General features: G+C 37.4%; 1 protein-coding gene across 4 annotated transcripts in view; it reads right to left on the minus strand.

Moving 5' to 3' along the window:
* Nucleotides 1–16704, minus strand: part of LOC129788940 (histone demethylase UTY) — a 35920-nt gene that overhangs the window by 6184 nt on the left and 13032 nt on the right. For 3 of the 4 annotated variants that reach the window (XM_055825427.1, XM_055825430.1, XM_055825429.1), the window contains 8 exons: nucleotides 5938–6116; nucleotides 4758–4886; nucleotides 2458–4114; nucleotides 1817–2255; nucleotides 1509–1630; nucleotides 814–1233; nucleotides 536–745; nucleotides 337–463 (listed from right to left, as the gene is read on the minus strand). In XM_055825427.1, coding sequence (XP_055681402.1) covers nucleotides 337–463; nucleotides 536–745; nucleotides 814–1233; nucleotides 1509–1630; nucleotides 1817–2255; nucleotides 2458–4114; nucleotides 4758–4886; nucleotides 5938–6116 — 3283 coding nt within the window. Of the gene's footprint in view, nucleotides 1–336; nucleotides 464–535; nucleotides 746–813; nucleotides 1234–1508; nucleotides 1631–1816; nucleotides 2256–2457; nucleotides 4115–4757; nucleotides 4887–5937; nucleotides 6117–9274; nucleotides 9417–16704 lie in introns of those variants that run through there. The other variant, XM_055825428.1, reaches the window with a different exon arrangement.

Raw genomic sequence — 16704 nt, forward strand, 5'->3', positions numbered from 1 at the left:
CAGATTGGAAAATTGCTGAAGGAAAACTTCGGAAAACTCGTTTTTCTCAATAAGCAAAAATTTGGGAAATGGGCCAAAAATTTATTTTCTTTTTTAACTCCCAAAGTAGTGATCATATAACCTCCAAATTACTGTCAAAAATTGTAGGTGTGTAGGGCTTTCCACCAGAATTTTTTCCGATTTTTCCGATTAATAACTTCGGAGAAATTGGCATTTGAAAATTCGAAAATGACTTTTTTTACCCCGGTCTCCCCTATCATCAAAGTCTTTGATTTTTTTTTTTTTTTGGGAAACAAAATAACGTTTAAAAGATAAAATTTAAGAGAAAAGACTCACCTCGCATTGACCACAGTAGTGAGAAGCTTCATTCTTCCCGCGTCCATGGAACCTTACTTCAATTCCCTTCGTCTTGACATACTCAAGCGTTAGAATAACATTCTTCAGCGTCTGAAGCAGGCAGTTTCTGCGCAGAAAATAATTCACAAAATTAGCCCCATTTAGCTCAAAGAGGAAGAAATCATCAAAATGAACCTACTTGATGGTTTCGAAGAGTTTAGGGTCCGACACCTTAATGTTTCTGGCCAAATTCCAGCTTAGGTGTACCATTGGCACAATACTTTTGAAACTCTGCAACTTATTCCATTCATAGCGCTCAATACCGAGCTGATACTGCCGTCCTGTGAGTGGTCCCACATTCCACGCTATATTATTGCACCATCCAATGGCTTGAACCCAGTGAACGCACCTGCAAAGGGAACGTACAACAAGCTCTCCACAAAATGATCAAAGAAAGATCTTGAGGGAAAAACTCACCCAGCATTCACCCAAACAAGATCCCCGGGACGTTGAATGAACCGATACACAGGGATGTTGGCTTTGTAGAGATCCTCAAGCACTGGCCACCACGATCCATGGAGGTAGTTTATATTATTCTTATCGCACTGCCCATGAATCCCACCCCAGTAGGCATCAGGCACGGCAAACCACTCACAATCCCCAGGACCTATGTTGATGTTAATGGAGCAAAAGTTATTGTTCTCCTGATGCCCCGGCGTTCGACTTCCCGGCACCTTCATGTACAATTGCACGGTGTTCATGCCCAAAATAACATGCCCCACGTGTGACAGCATATTCGCTGCACTCACAACACGTGCAAATGCCGGTAACTTTTGTAGCTCTTGCAGCTGTGGCTTCCACTTGCGTTCATCCGAAAGATCGACATTCGTACCGAATCTGCAGGAGCGCACAATGAATTATTTTAATATAACTTCTTATTAGATTAAAAAAAACATTTTTTTCTTCAAAGATTTCTTTTTAGTTGTGGAAGAAGCTACTATCAGACTTCACAAAATTACATTTTAATGTGACGCTAGCGAAATTTCTTCCGAGAAAATCTCTTTTTCTTGCATCTCCATACACTTCAATACAATTTTTTCATTTCATTTGCATCGAATTGTTTTCACGGAAATGCTGATAAATCTTTATACAAATAATCAAGCTTTACTCACCTTAGGGTTTTGGAATTATTCTTCAGCTTCTTCTTCTTTCCATTGGTACCGTTATTGCTTACTGAATCTTTGGAATCGGAGTCGGAAAAATTGTGAACTCCGCTTGTTTTATCACGTTCATCCTTTAAAAAAAAGAAAAAAAATCCTTTAGCTGTTTCAATTGAATTCTTTTACAAAGAAACTTTAGAAAATAAAAAAAATCAGTTGGAAAAAAATTGTCTTCACTCTCAATTCAGAAGAACGAAAGTTAAAAATATTTAACATCATTTTGAGGAAAGAAATTAAGAAAAAAATGTTTTTCATCTCACCTTTAAACTATCCTGAAAACTGGACGCTTGATACTGGGCATACTTGGCAATGGTTGTATGTGATCTGTGTGAGATGCACGCCCACACCCTCTTAGCCTGCCCAATGTCCCAATTCTCATCCGACGACTGATGCATTTGCGTACGGACCTCAACACTGTGATCTGGATTGGCTTCCACGAGGGTCTTTGTGGAGAATAAGCCCAGATCGAGCTTCAGGGCCGCCGCCATGCCACGTATCACAGCAATTGGGTGCTTTAGACAGAACTCCTGCAGTTGCGGACTGAAGGCGTGCTTCTTATTCTCCAGGTGCACCGATGGCGTGGGTGGTTGCAGTTGTTCCCGCGTAAGACGCTGCGGCGGGCAATCCGGTGGACACGGGGGCGGTGTATCGGGTGCTAGAATGCAACACGGGGGCGGAGGTTGTTTGGAATCCATCGATCTGTCGACAAGGAAATAATCTGAGAATTAATATCACTTTTTCATTGCCCCCCAACCTCCTTCTCTTCACATTGCACAAAATTAATCAGAAAATTATGAAAAATCTCTTTCACAGTATTCAGTAGAACGAAAGTTTTAAATAAACATCATTTTAAAATTAAATTTTTGAAAAAGAAAAGTAAAGAAAAATTTGTCAAACTTACTTGCACATTTCTGTTATCTGCTTTGAATCCATCTCAATGGAAAATCGTGGCTTCTGATCACCCTCAAAGAGTTTTTCAATTTTCAACACAGGCTCCATCTTTATCTCACGCTTTGGAATGACGGGCTTTACAGTATTGCTCGTGGAAGTCACCTCGCACTTCATTGGTGGGGATTTTTGTGGATTTGTCGTACTATCAGCCACAACGGACACTGGTGTGGACGCAACGGATGTTGGCACATCGGGAACCTCCTCCTTGATATCAATATCATCCGACCCGAATTGCTTAAGCAGATTTTCCGCGAGTGTTGTGGCGATATCACGTTGCGAAAGAATCGCCCGAAGCTCCTGATCCGTCACACCCAAATCCGATTGACTCGTTGTGATTGTGGGTGATGCAGAAGTCGCCACGAAATCCTGCTGCATTGGTGTTGATTGGAAGGATGTTGTTGGGGTGGTTGCATTCCCACCGGCTGCCTTGAAGGGCATCCCAGCAGCTGGTTGCGTATGCCCCGTGGCAGCTGGGAAATTGGCACCCGTACTATCGGCAAATCCCGTCTGTGCCACCGTGCCCGACGGTGGGGTTCTCTGTTGTGCCTGGAACGTCGTTCCATTGCCCGCCTGAGCAATTTGTTGAGGTTGCTGCCCCGGAAAGGGTCGCCCCACTTGCTGTTGCTGCGGTTGCCCACCCTGAGCGGCTCTCTGCTGTTGCAACCGCAGCTGTTGCTGGTGCTGCTGCATCAATCTGTACTGCTGTGTCAGCTGTTGCAGCAACTCCTGCTGATGTGGCGGTAAATTCGCCTGATTCTGCTGCAAGTACTGCAGCATCTGCAGCTGTTGCTGCGTAAGATAGAATGACGGCTGCCCTGGACGTCGCTGCCCGGGGACATCTTCCGTCTTGAAGCGCTTCGCCGCAATTGGGGCTCCTGCTGTGGGTGCCTGAGCATTTGGATATGGTGGTGGTGGCCCCACAATAACCTGCTGACCCCCGCCAGTTGGTGTCTTCTGGAATTGCCGTTGATGATGATTCGCCTGAGCACTTTGCTGCTGTTGCTGCCGTGAGCTCATCTCTGCCGAAATTGGTAGATTCCACGCCTCCTCAATCGAGGGTAATTGGCGTCTCTTGGACGTTATGCTCGGCATAGGAGCGTGCGCCAGTTGGCTCTGCAGAAATTTTATCCTCTGCTGCAAATTATTCAATTTACCCGCTACTGCTGGTGTCTGACCACCCCCGACCACCGTTGATGCCTCCTGTGTCTGCTGTGTACGCGTTGCATTCAAAAAGCACGCAAATGCATCCCGTGGCTGACTGCAGCTCTCATACAAGATACCCAAATTCGTCCAAGCTGCTTTATGGGATTTATCCAATTGTACGGCACATATATAAGCCTGCAGTGCATCCATAGGCTGATTCTGCTGCTGATACAGCACCCCGATGGAGCACCATGTGTCTGCGTTTCCCTCACTCTTCTCCACGGAATTTCTATACGCTATAAAGGCGTCGTGGACTTTATTGAGCCCGGCAAAACACCGCCCAAGAAGGTAGAGAGATTGTCCCGATGTAGGACTCGATTCGATTGATTTCTGTAGATAATGTATGGCAAATGTTTCCCTGGAACGCTTATCTCCCAGCGAATCAATTGAATGGTACATCCATCCTGAAAATTTAGATCAACAAATTCAAGATATTCCTTTTTTTCCTTTGATTTTGTGTGAAAATTTTCTATGAATGATTACTTCTTTTATTCTTTATTGATTATTTTTTGAGGAAATTGCTTTTTTTCTCTTTCCAGCGACGCTTTGGTAAAACAATTTATTCCAAAAATTGACTAATTAATAAGAAAGACAAATAAAAATTCTTCTTTTTAATCCTCAATCAAATATTATGAATTTCATACAATTTCCCATGAAAAGGAAATGAACTTGAAAAAGTATCTCTTATGATATGATTTGCAATTAAACAACAATTTAGCTCACAGAGAATTTATAAATATAAACCGCAAAGAGGAATGCTCTTTAAAAATATCGCACATGCTGCAGTTTGTACTTCCCCAGCATCATTTCCTCTCCTTTTCTCTCTCTTTCTACATAGAGTACAAATACAAACATTTTATACTTGATAATCCAGAATATTATCTCTGAGGAATGCCAATAAAATTCCACATAACCAGAGAGAAAATCTCTCACGGTCTCTATAAAGACTCACATTGAGACATCTCAGAATCTCAATTACTTCATACAATCAAGTTCAAAATCTTTTGAATAAAAATAATTTCAATGAGAGAAATAATTTATTCTCACCTAGTTGTCGATAAATGTCTGCCTTTATTTGCGGTGTCAGCTGTTTTTCGTTAAGTAACTGCTCATACGCCACTTTCGCCGCCTTATGCTTTGATTGCACTTCATACAGATGGGCAATGTGAAATCGGACTGCAAAGGCAGGAAAGAAGAATTTTGCTTAATTTAAATATTGCGGGTGCCACATCAAAGTTCTATTTTTGTCACATAATCCACCGACAATCGGTAGACGATTTTACCATACCGTCAAATGGGGTTAATCTTCTATGCGTATGGGGTGAGGAAAATATTGTTTACGAAAATTTTTCTTTTCAAAATTTGGGAACAAATTGTTTTTATTTAATGTTTGAATACAAATAAAACTAAAAGAAAAATTTTAAAAATGTTTCATAAAAATTAATAAGTTCTCATGAAATATTTAACCGATTTTGATAATTTTACTTTATTTCATTGAATTTGATGTATTTTTTATATAAAAATTTTGTATGGGATTATCCATTTAATTCTCATAATTCTATTATAATTTTCAGTGTTTTAAAATCGAACAAAATCTTTAAGTCTAACTGATAAAAATGATCAAAATCTGACCAAAACACGATAGTGCTTTGTATTAGATCCCAAACTTTGTTATTTTTTAACATTTATAATAGGTATAAAATTTCTCTTAACAAAATAAATAAACTTAACCCCACATTACGGTATACTCTTCATACACACTTCGGACATAAGATTGTTTGCACATCATTTCTTGCAATTTTATTAAATTCTCTTTGTTTCTCTTGGCCAAGTTTTTTTTCTCTCTCAACGTTAATAAATTGTCTTTTATTTGCAATCTCATTTTCTTACACGTCGCCTTTAAGTTTCTCGTGAATCAACTGCGAAGAGAGCAATTAAACACTTTTAGCTATTAAATGGTTCCTGGCATTGCGCTCAATATTTTTTTTTTATTTTACATTACATTTTATTCTTGTTTTTAATCTCAACACCTTTCGGCGACAGAAAAACGGGATTGAGGGGAGAGTAATTAAATTGAATTTTGTGATTTTGCCAAGACATGGTTGAGATGGTCTCTCCAAAGTCATTGCCCATAAATTTCTTAATGTTTCTTTTTATGGGAAAAAGATGGACAAGGAAAAAAAAGTCGTCTGAGTTGGGTGGGATCCATACATAAATGCGGACTTACTTTCGAGTTTTGATGATAATGTAGGTGAGGATGAATCCAAATAGGCAAGTTGCAGGTGCTTCAGAGCTGTCTCGTAGTCACCATTCACTTTGAACATAAGCCCCAGGCGCAGGTGGACCTCATTGGCACGTGCAAAGTCTGGGCAGACGTACAGCAACTGCTGGAATGCCTTGATCGCCCTGCAATTGGATGAAGAGAGGACGTGAATAATGGATGTTTTCCTTAATCCACAACACCATCGCTAGTGCGACTTCATTTTCTTCTTCTTTTTTTATATCATTTCCCCCATCATATATCTTTAAATTGAATAATATTAAAGAAAAAAAAACGAAGAGAATAAAACAAGAACATCCATCCAAACAGCTACACACTTCCATACAGCATGTCAGTCAACCCTAGGTCTTCAACACTCAACATTTTCAAAGTGAACGCGCTCCATTCTGCACAAATTCCCTTTTTTAATGCAAATTTCAAATCAACACTGCCCGCGCGACATGCAATGCAGAAATTCTTCACCAAGAGTGTCCGCGATTCAAAAGGGGCTGAACGTGAGAGAAGGGAAATATGGGAAGATACGGGCATTCTTCTTTGTTACATATTTGCCTTCTTCTTGCCCCCATTTGAACAATTAACAAATTATATGTACAAAATTACATAAATTGCCTTTTGCACCGAGAGAATCCCACGAATACAAAAAAAAAGAACAAACTAGAGCACCAAACTTAAGGGCAAGACACGGTGCATGATGGATAAGTAAGAAATGCTCAGCAAAAACAAAAAGGGCAACATGTTCTACAATTTTTATCGCACAAATCATCAAGATGTTGCACTCCTTGACCCCACCCCAATGTTTATGTCTGTGCCACCTCATCCCAATAACCTTATGAATATGAAAATGATGCATTTGGCACGTGTTGCATATTTTTCGCACTTCCTCCATCTCCGCGAGTTTTTTTTTTATTCACCACCCATTAGTGGGGATAAACATTACTGGATTGATAATGAAAATGAATGTGCATTTCGATGCACTATACACATGGTGATAAATTTATTTATGCATAAAATGAAAATTGATTTGATTTTGCATTGAAAAAAGCAAAAAAAAAGTGCAAATGGAGTCATTCATTTTATGCAATTTTCTATTGAAATTTATAAAAGAGAAATAATTTTTCATTTGATTTATTGTAAAAGGAAATTGAGTTTGTTTTTACAGTAAAATGGGGTAAGTAGGGTAAGCAGGAGTACTTTTGATTTCTTTCTGTTTGAAAGTTTAAGATGATTTCTTATCCTTTTCAAAAAGTTTTTATAGAAAAAAAACGACTTGAAGAAGTAAATTGTTTAGTTTTAATCAATTTAGGCCAGAAAAAGTTTAAAAAAGCATCCCTAAAGTATACTCGAACCCGAGTCTTTTTTAGTATGAGACAAAAGCTCTATCCTTTTAGCCCAACTGTCAAAGTTTAAAATTCAAGTTAGATACCAGAAAAGTTTCCCTTAAATTTTTCGAATTCTATGTCCATCCCCTTCACAAAAAAACTTATTCACATCACGATTCAATAAAAAATATCCAATAAAGCCCACCGAATATTCGCTCTTGTTTGTCTTGAACCAACATGAAGAAGGTTTAATTCCCAAACGACTCAACATTTAAGTGAAAAGAAATTCAAAAACTCGACATTTTTTCTCCTTCCCACAATCTTCTTTTTTTATTTACAAAATGTGTTTTTTTCTGTGCTGCTCGGGCAAACAGCAGCTGTATTAGAGAAACGGTTGGGCTCTTGGGCATTCATATATAAGATCATCCCTCACAGTGTATAATCTCTCTTTGCGAAGTTTTTTTTTTTGGAGCAAACCCAAACAATGTAAAAATGGTTTAGCCTTGCGGAAAATTCAATTCTTCTCCCTGAGAGAGCTTTTAAAATCGGCGCTTTTTTAATGCAATTCCCTTCATACGTACAAAACCCCCCGTATATGCACATGCTTTGAAAGAACCACACCGAAGGTTTTTATTCACTTTTTGAGCAGGTGGTTGATTTGTACTTTCGAATATATCTTATTCTTGCGGACAGTTTTGGGGTGAAGAAGCGAGAGAAAATACCCGGCAGATGTTTTTCTTTTTCTTCTTGTCTTTTTTTTTTACAAAAAAACAATTTCTTTATTTTATTATTAAAATATAAAATTGCTTTTACATTAAATTTCTCTAAGTGCGCCTATATTATTATTCCTTATGTGTCGGCTTTTTGATGTGTTCTTTTATTTTATTTATTATTTTTTTTTCTTTATGGACCGTCTGTGGTTTTATGTGTGACAAAGAAGGGCGTATCTTATGTACATTCAAAACAGATCAATTTATCATCCACCAACTGTTGAAGTTCTCCCGCAAAGCCATGAAAAAAAAAATAAAAACATCCAACGAAGGTGGAACAAATTTCAAAGAATAACCAAAGAAAAGAAAATCATTTTCATCCAAGTTCTTTGTAATTTTTTATTCCTTGTAGGTAGGAGTAATTAGCATTTTGCCCTCAGTCAGAGAGTAATGACTTTTTTTCTTCCCCGCAGCGTGGAATCACTTTCTCTGCACGTCACCCTCTTTGAATTTTCTTACACAACGCGCGCAATTACCTTCGTGACACACCCTCACATGCACTTTGAAGGGCTCTCGTTTGCCCTAAATTTTCGTCTTTATGACACAATTTTTATGCACACTTTTCCATGAATAAAAGTGCATGCTTGTGTGACAGAATTAGGTGAGATTTTTCTCACCTATATATTTTGCAATGGGAATGTTTGCACATGGTGCTCTATAAAACTTGTGTTTAATTATGTATTTATTTACCTTTCTAATGATTTGTTATTGGCATGAAATAAAATGATTCTATTGATATAAAACTCTGATCTGACATTGAATAAAGGATTTAGTTATTTAAAAGACCAACCTAAAATTCTTGCGCCTGATGAAAGACCAAATTCGCCCTTTCGATATGTCATAATGAAGGACTAAAGTGACAACGATTTTATAATAAAAATTCCATCTTAATCAATTGTCAGCTATTTTTTCCCTTGAATTGAGTGAATAAAATAAATTCAAACAACTTTTAAGAAGAAAATCAAAATAAAAACCAATTTAAAATTTGATTACCTATGCTAATACTCAACAAATATAACTATTATATCCCATAGCATTTTACACTACAGTCCAGCAAATTATTTCTCCATTAAAGAGCTATTTAAATCACCAGACACTAAATTCAACATGAGACTAAATGTGTAATGTTTCTCAATGTCTCGCAGCTATATGGGAGTTTTGTTTGTAAATACCATTTTCAGTATGTTTACTCACCCACAAACTATTCGAACGAATGAGAAAAGTGAAGAAAAATAGCCTGAAGACGGAAACGTTCCACGCACTGTCCATTGGAAATAGTACCTAAAGTAAGTATATTGTGCAACACCCCATGAGGAATTGCATTTTAAATTGTTATTTAGCAATTAACCGAAGACCCAAGCTCTCCACCATGAAACATATACCTTCATTTTCCTATATAGTATGTGCAATTTTCTGCAATGTCCCCTCCCCCACCTTACTTCTCAAAATCATGTGCTCTCCTGCACATAATATTCATGATGTAACTATGAGAGAGTGACATTATCAGCATGGTCTCACTCACCAATCAACCTCACGTTTTTACAATCGACACACAGCTGAATGTTGTAGAAATCATTGAGTAAATAAATGTTCTAGTTGCAACTATTGCACGAATGACTTTCAAGTTTTCGCTGCAGTTGGTGGAAATATGTCAGGGCCGCTCTTTGTTGCACATTTTCTAACGCTAAACACACATTCAACACAATTTATATGCAGAGAGACCTCATATCGCTTCTTGAACTCAAAAAAAAATCACATACATACCCAGAAGAAAATTATATATACACATTTTTTATCAGACGGTTATCTCTCACAGTCAGTTGAGGAGAAATAGAAGAAAAAAAACACATGAAACCTTCTATTTGTTACACAACATATTGATACACAAGAAATTCTATTTCTCATAAAGTCACCTTGAATTGATGAAAAAAAAATCGTCTATTCAGTAAATTTTCTCATGAAGAATCATTTTCTTCAAGTGATGCTTCGGGCTCTTATATTTCTATTTTCTATTCGTTCCATTTCCATCCCTCACGATGTGTCTTATTTTCCTCTTTGCGCTAAAGAAAACAAACACAATTTTCACAGCAACAAAGAAATGACGCAGCAAAAGAGAAGAATTATTGCAAATAGCCCAAATTTGTGATATTTCTAACACACAAAATATAGAACAAGTAAATAATGTGCAATGAAGAAGTTGGAAAGTTTGATTTTAGCGATTTTGATTTTAACTTTCTGCTGTCAGAAAGCTTGCTCATCAATTGTTTTATGTAATTTTAAAAAAAAATCGAAAAAGAGATAAGGAAAGAAAGGAAAGATATAATAAAACATTCTAAAATCTAAAATTGAAACCAAATCCCCAAAATAAAACAATCACCTTTGCAATTTATTGGATTCGATTAAAAATAATTGAACATTCTGTCCATCATTAAGTAGAAAGTTTCTAAAAGTTCGAGAAAGGATTTTGAGCACCCCCATTGGATATTCCCAATAAATTCCCACTAAAACATGTCACTGCTAAAGACACCTCAACACCACAGGCGCTCGAAGTAATTTAAAAAGTTAAACCCAAAAGTAGATTCCATGTCATAATTTACAAAATAATCTTACTTCGTTCTCCTCACCTTAACCCATTAGGGGCTTTAACTTCATAAAGCAGGTGTTTCCTTAAAAACGTTAAAATTCATGGATTCTAGCTTGTGGCATGATGTGGCTGGAAAATTAAGCATTTGAGGAAGATCTTCATTTAGCTAGTTGAGAAGTTTCTCAAAAGTAGAAGTTTTGCAGATACAAAAACCACTTCATTCAAGCAATTTCGACAAGTAGCTGTATGTATAGTTTTAAAGTGGATGGTGATGTTGTAAATATTTCCACAAGTGTGCAAAGATCATCAAAATGTTCTACTTTCTGTATATATTGTACATAAACCAAGCCATGGTCTTGTAAGGTTTTGCCTCTGTACTGTACTGTGCACCCTCATCCCTGACTCACCCCCGAAAAGGCGAGCAACGAAAAGTGCTGAGGGGTGAGAAAATTGTATACATAGCCGGGGGTGAGTGAGATGGTTTATACTGGGGTGAGATGGTTGTTTCTCTGTGTTGCCATTGAGAAATAGAATGAGACAGAGCAGGAGAAGCATCAGAGCACCCCGCACATAAAATCGATCGTCCTGAATATTTCACCAGCATATTGTCGTCCCTACACCGAAAGCCAACATAGGGCTGGTGAGGCATATAGAAAGCAAAAGGAAGAGTTGCAAACGAGGCACTTGATGGAGCTCCGACGACGGAATATACAAGAGGGGTGTGGAACGGGCGAGATTTTACCATATAAAATTCCGAGGGCGCTGAACTGTGTCCTTCCCTTCATGCGCGTCACCCTGCAAAACTCTCGACCGAAATAATATATAATGAAAAAAAAAAGTAAAACCTCAGAAGACCAGAAATTGCTAGGCCACGATTTATCCCGCAGACATTTCACGTTAGGAGATTTTTTTGTTGTTAACTGTAGTGCACACATGGGCAAAAATCACAGCATTTTGCATACTAAAAACACCCACAGGGAATGTCCTGCAAACCCCCTCTTTGTCTGGCACCTTTTCCCTCATTCATGCAAAATATTTATACCGTCAAAATATATAGAGAGAGAGGGAGGAAAATTCAATTGATTGTCAATTTGAAAATATCCTCTCCCACGAAAAACTCCATCCCTCTCTGCTCTTCTCTTCACCCCCAATTTCCCGTGATAATTTCCCAGGCATGCGTGGAAAGCCCTTTTCAGGAGCATCACACACAGGAGCTAACACAATTTCTCATTCCCACCCTCGTCACATCCCATTCCCTCAAATAATAAATATTAAATTGCCCTTCATTGTGCACAAATTTTGACTTTTCCTCCACATCACCGCAATAACTCAATGTTTCACCTCCAATAAAGATAATTACGTTTAACATCATATTAAGTCAAGGGTGCCACATAATAGATCTGGCGGGAATAATTATAGACTCTTCCCGCTCCTAAGTAATCAATAAACATATCCTTGTATTGACTAAATTTGACATTTGAATATTTTAAATATAGCTCATCTGATTAGCTAATAATAACTCACTAAAATTGAATAAGTGCGAAACAAAATATCCAACAAAATCTTCAGAAAATTAATTAAAATGTTCAATTTTACGAAAATTAAGTCCAATTCCTAATCCTGGTCATCCTTATACTCCTAAAAGCCTCAGGTTGATGAGGATTCATACAAAGCAACATTTGTGACAGCCCCATCTACTTTATCCACCTTTTTGCTTCAGACTTTGTTTAATTCCACATGCAGAGGTGAAAAAAAAACATATATTCGCGATAAGCCATATCATATTCACAACCACGAACATTTATCTATTCAATTAAATAAAAAGCCTCCGTAATCTAATACGGAAAAATAAAAATGCTGAATATTTGCAAAAAAAAAAGAAGCTCTAACTTTGCGTGATAGAAATATTCGTTGAATATCGAATATCCCCATGAAATATAAATCTCACCGGAGTATACAATGCAACTGAAATTGAATTAAATAGTCTCTCTATTCCTTTTGCTTAAGCCATGAGAAAAATTCATGAGACATAATGGGAGAAAAAAAGTTTGGAGAACACGAAGGGTTGAAACCCGCTCCGTACTATATAAATTCCTAATTCAACCCCTTCAATTTCTATGTATCATTTTATCAATGATTAATCAGCAAAAAAAACTCCTTTACCATCATTTTCCATCTAAATAACTAACGATTTTGCATTTCACTTCCAAAATTAAATAATCTTTTATATTCCTGACACTTGAGAAGCATAATTAGACGAGAAAAAATGCTGAAATGCCAGCACTTTAAATTGAATTGGAAAATGATGACATAATGGTAACGTCAACCATATTCATTGAGTTAGGCTTGATGTGCATGATCAACAAGTCCTCCCAAAATCACCATGTTGCTCATAAACCTATTTATTAACTCCCCACATGCACTTTAAAGTCGGCAATAATTTTTTAATGTGCATCACAAAATATTTCTTTCCTTTCTTCTTTTACACACTTTTGAAATAACTTCCTTGACATGAAAGAAAGAGAAATGGGGTCATGACTTTAATTGGGAATTTAGGTTTTTTCCATTGCTTATTTTATTTAAAAAATATTTTTAATGTCCCATGGAAGTTTTGTAATAATTTCTAGGTGAGCAATTGAAAGTATTTAGTGCTATTCCTAAATTTTTGAGGCTCCAAAGTAACTAGTTTTACAATCTTCAGAAATTAGATGTCCATTACTAGAAAAGATTTCTGGTAAGAAAACCATCATTGCTATTTTGTTAAATTCTTTATCAGAGAAATCATAAAATAGTTCACGTTTCTCGTATTTTTGAAGTTTTTTGCGAATTAATTAACGACCTAAAATATCAAGAACTTGGAGAATTTCTAAATAGTATTTTAATGTTTATTGAGCAGACAGAAAAGCAATTCCTTCCAAGTAAAACAACCAATGCTAGCCTTTTAACGGCGTATTTTAAATTTTCCTCTCAGACAGCTTTATTTACTTAAAGGGTTAACGAAGATTTTTGATTAATGAACATGCAAAAACTAAGCTCAAATCTTTCCCAGACTTTCGTTTTTGACTTTAATCCGTAAGAACAACAAATTCTCATGAAACCCCAAAATCTCCCTCAAGCCTTAATCAATGAGAAATGACTATAAACCACCTCATTTATTTATGCAAATTAAACTGAATTGTAAGAGAATTAGGTAGAAACATTCCCTCGTGAAACCATCTTTTTCTAACATTTTATAAGAGAATATGACAAGATGTTATGAAGAGGTTTTAAAGATGGCTATTGGACCCTTGATCACACAAAAAAAACTACACTCAAGACAACCATCTGTCCCATCGCCGTTTGGTTCTTTTTTTGTTATACCCACAAATCTCTCTCTTCAGTCCCTCATTCGTAACACCGTGAATACCTCGTCTATATAAGCAATACATGGCCTGGGTGTTTTTTTTTCTCCCTCATTGAACACCAAGAAAATGGGCATGTCTTTTAGGCCAATTTGATACTTGGAGGACCGATTTCCTTCTTGATTAGGTAAAAAAAAAAGAAAGATGGGAAAATCTTTCTCAGAAGATGTTTATTTTTCCAAAAGAACCTTCAATAAATTGCCATTAGATGCCTGAAAGTGCTTCATCGAGCCATCTGATGGTGACAAAATATGCTAATGCCCAATTCAACCATGTGGTGGATTAGCTTACCTACTGAATGTTATGAATGTACTATAGTACCTACCATACAAGCAATCCGTCTCCCTTTCAAACCCAAAACCGAATTCCCTTTCCATCGTCATAGATTTCTCGTTTCCCTCTCCCTGGGTAGACAAAAATAAAAGAACAAGACCATCGTGCCAGTCTCTGCTATACTCTCCTAAAACCTTAAATTACTATTCTCGAAACCTAAACATCACACTACAAAACACTCTTTCTGAATTTCTTCACAACATCAAAACTCTCTCCGTCTCTCTCCACCATCTCCCTCCCGTCCCTCCTCCTGATACCCCGGCGTTGACTTCTCTTTCCTGCACATCATTTGTACTATGTATACCCTCCCGCCCCTCACCTCTGACCGTCTGCACACATATTTCGTTTCCGCTAAATAAAGTATTGAATAAAAGTCCGTACATGTGTGAAATGCATTGTGTAATCACTCCACGCACACACCAGTGGACGAAAATTGATGGAGAAGAAAATAATACAGGCAAATGGTCTACGTGACTAGCGTGAGTTGGAATATGGCTGAATGTGTGCGCAGATTTTATGCTCACCAGCAAAATATTCCCCATTACCTTCCCAGCTTGTGTCTCAAATTCTTCTCTTTTGTTATGTTCTCCTTTTTCTGCAAAAACATCTCCTCCACTTCATTTTTTTTTGCCTATCTGTGCCATGAGAGACTAAAATAGATGCGATTTTCAGATTCAACCATGTTGATCTCCATCATACAACATGTCAGGATATTGAGAAAGTAAGTGTACGCCCTAGGGCTAAAAATCATATCCTCGCTATGATTTTTTTTTAGGTCAGGTATGAATTTGGGTTTGTTGTATGTCACAAGGATTCATTGAGACAAGTATTCAGAGCGTTCATGTTATATATTAAATTTTTTAAAAAATTGTAGGTATACACTGAGATTCGGAAAATAAATAGAATCTACACTAGATGTAATTGAAAATATCTGTAGTGTCTAAGTCAGGCACTAAAACAGGAATGAAACCAAGAAGTAGATAAGAAACTAGGTCAAAAACTAGGCCAGGAATTTGGAAAAGGACTAAAAATAGAATGGAACTAGGAAATACATCAGAAATCAGGGCTAAAAAACTTGGAACCAAATCAAAAATTGAACCAAGAACTGGACAAGAAGATAAGCCTAGGAAATTTTTAAACAATGACCTAGTTTGAAAAGAACTCTTTTTCAAACTCAGACATTCCCAAATACGTATAAATATATCCAATAAAATTGTTCTACTTCCTGTAAATTCTTCTTGAAAGCACACAAAGCCACAAAGCACAAATCCTCGAATTAGGGATAGGCTTCCTGGGAAAATACAACAAATCAATATGGGCGGGAAACCCAAAAAGAAAGTTATTGGATTCACGTGAAAACCAAACTTGGCAGCCATTGAGACTCTCCTCCACGGAGTGGCCTAAAGTGATGTAACCTCTGGGAAATTGCTCAATGGAGTGTCTGATGAGTGTGCTTCATTCATAATTGTAGCTAAAAATGTGTATATAATGTTTGAAATATATCACGAGATAAAAGTATTTTCACTTCCTGTTTGTTCTGGCAAGCGCATTGTTCCTCAGTACCCAGAAGAAAAAAAGAAAAAAAACCAGATCAACGACAACACATAGCAAAGGCAGCATAAGAATTTCAGGAATAGAAATTGTAGTAGAACCAGAAGGGGGAAAATCTCTTTAGATCCCCATCTCTCAATTTTCATCTCTTTGCACCGCATTTTCATCTCCCTAGAAGAGCTTTTGGGTTTTGTGGTACGTGATTTGTGAAGTCTCTTCGTAGGTTCACCTCCACCTTATACCTCCTCGGGGGCTCCAAACACAGAACGGCACACCACCACTATATATGTAGGTATGTACCTACCTATGTCTCACAGAGAGTGGTACAATATAGTGTTGTGCGCCTGGTTAGGAGAATAGGAGAAAGAGCGACAGAGACAGAGTACCCCACCAGAGTTGTTGGGTAGGAATTGGAGAATTGGTGGTGCTTTATACAGTGTATCCACTCTCGTGTGCACTTCTTTCACTGTGAACATATATACCTATATATAGTGATGTATTTATTATGAATCGTGTGGCTCCGCTTCTTTACTTGGGGGCAATGCCCCGAAAACGCGATGACTCCCATATATACACGGCCACAGAATAACATCACATTCTACGTCATAGAAAGCTCTTCTCAAAACTCTACCGCTCTTTTTCTATCACACACAAATTTTCCTCTATGGACCAAGCAGTTTTCTTCTTTTCCCCCCATTTCCACCACCCCACCCAATCTTCTCTTCCTGCGCCAGCAAAATAGTCTCTCCCCCCGA

Source organism: Lutzomyia longipalpis, chromosome 2, assembly GCF_024334085.1.
Source record: "Lutzomyia longipalpis isolate SR_M1_2022 chromosome 2, ASM2433408v1".
Classification (NCBI taxonomy): Eukaryota; Metazoa; Arthropoda; class Insecta; order Diptera; family Psychodidae; genus Lutzomyia; species Lutzomyia longipalpis.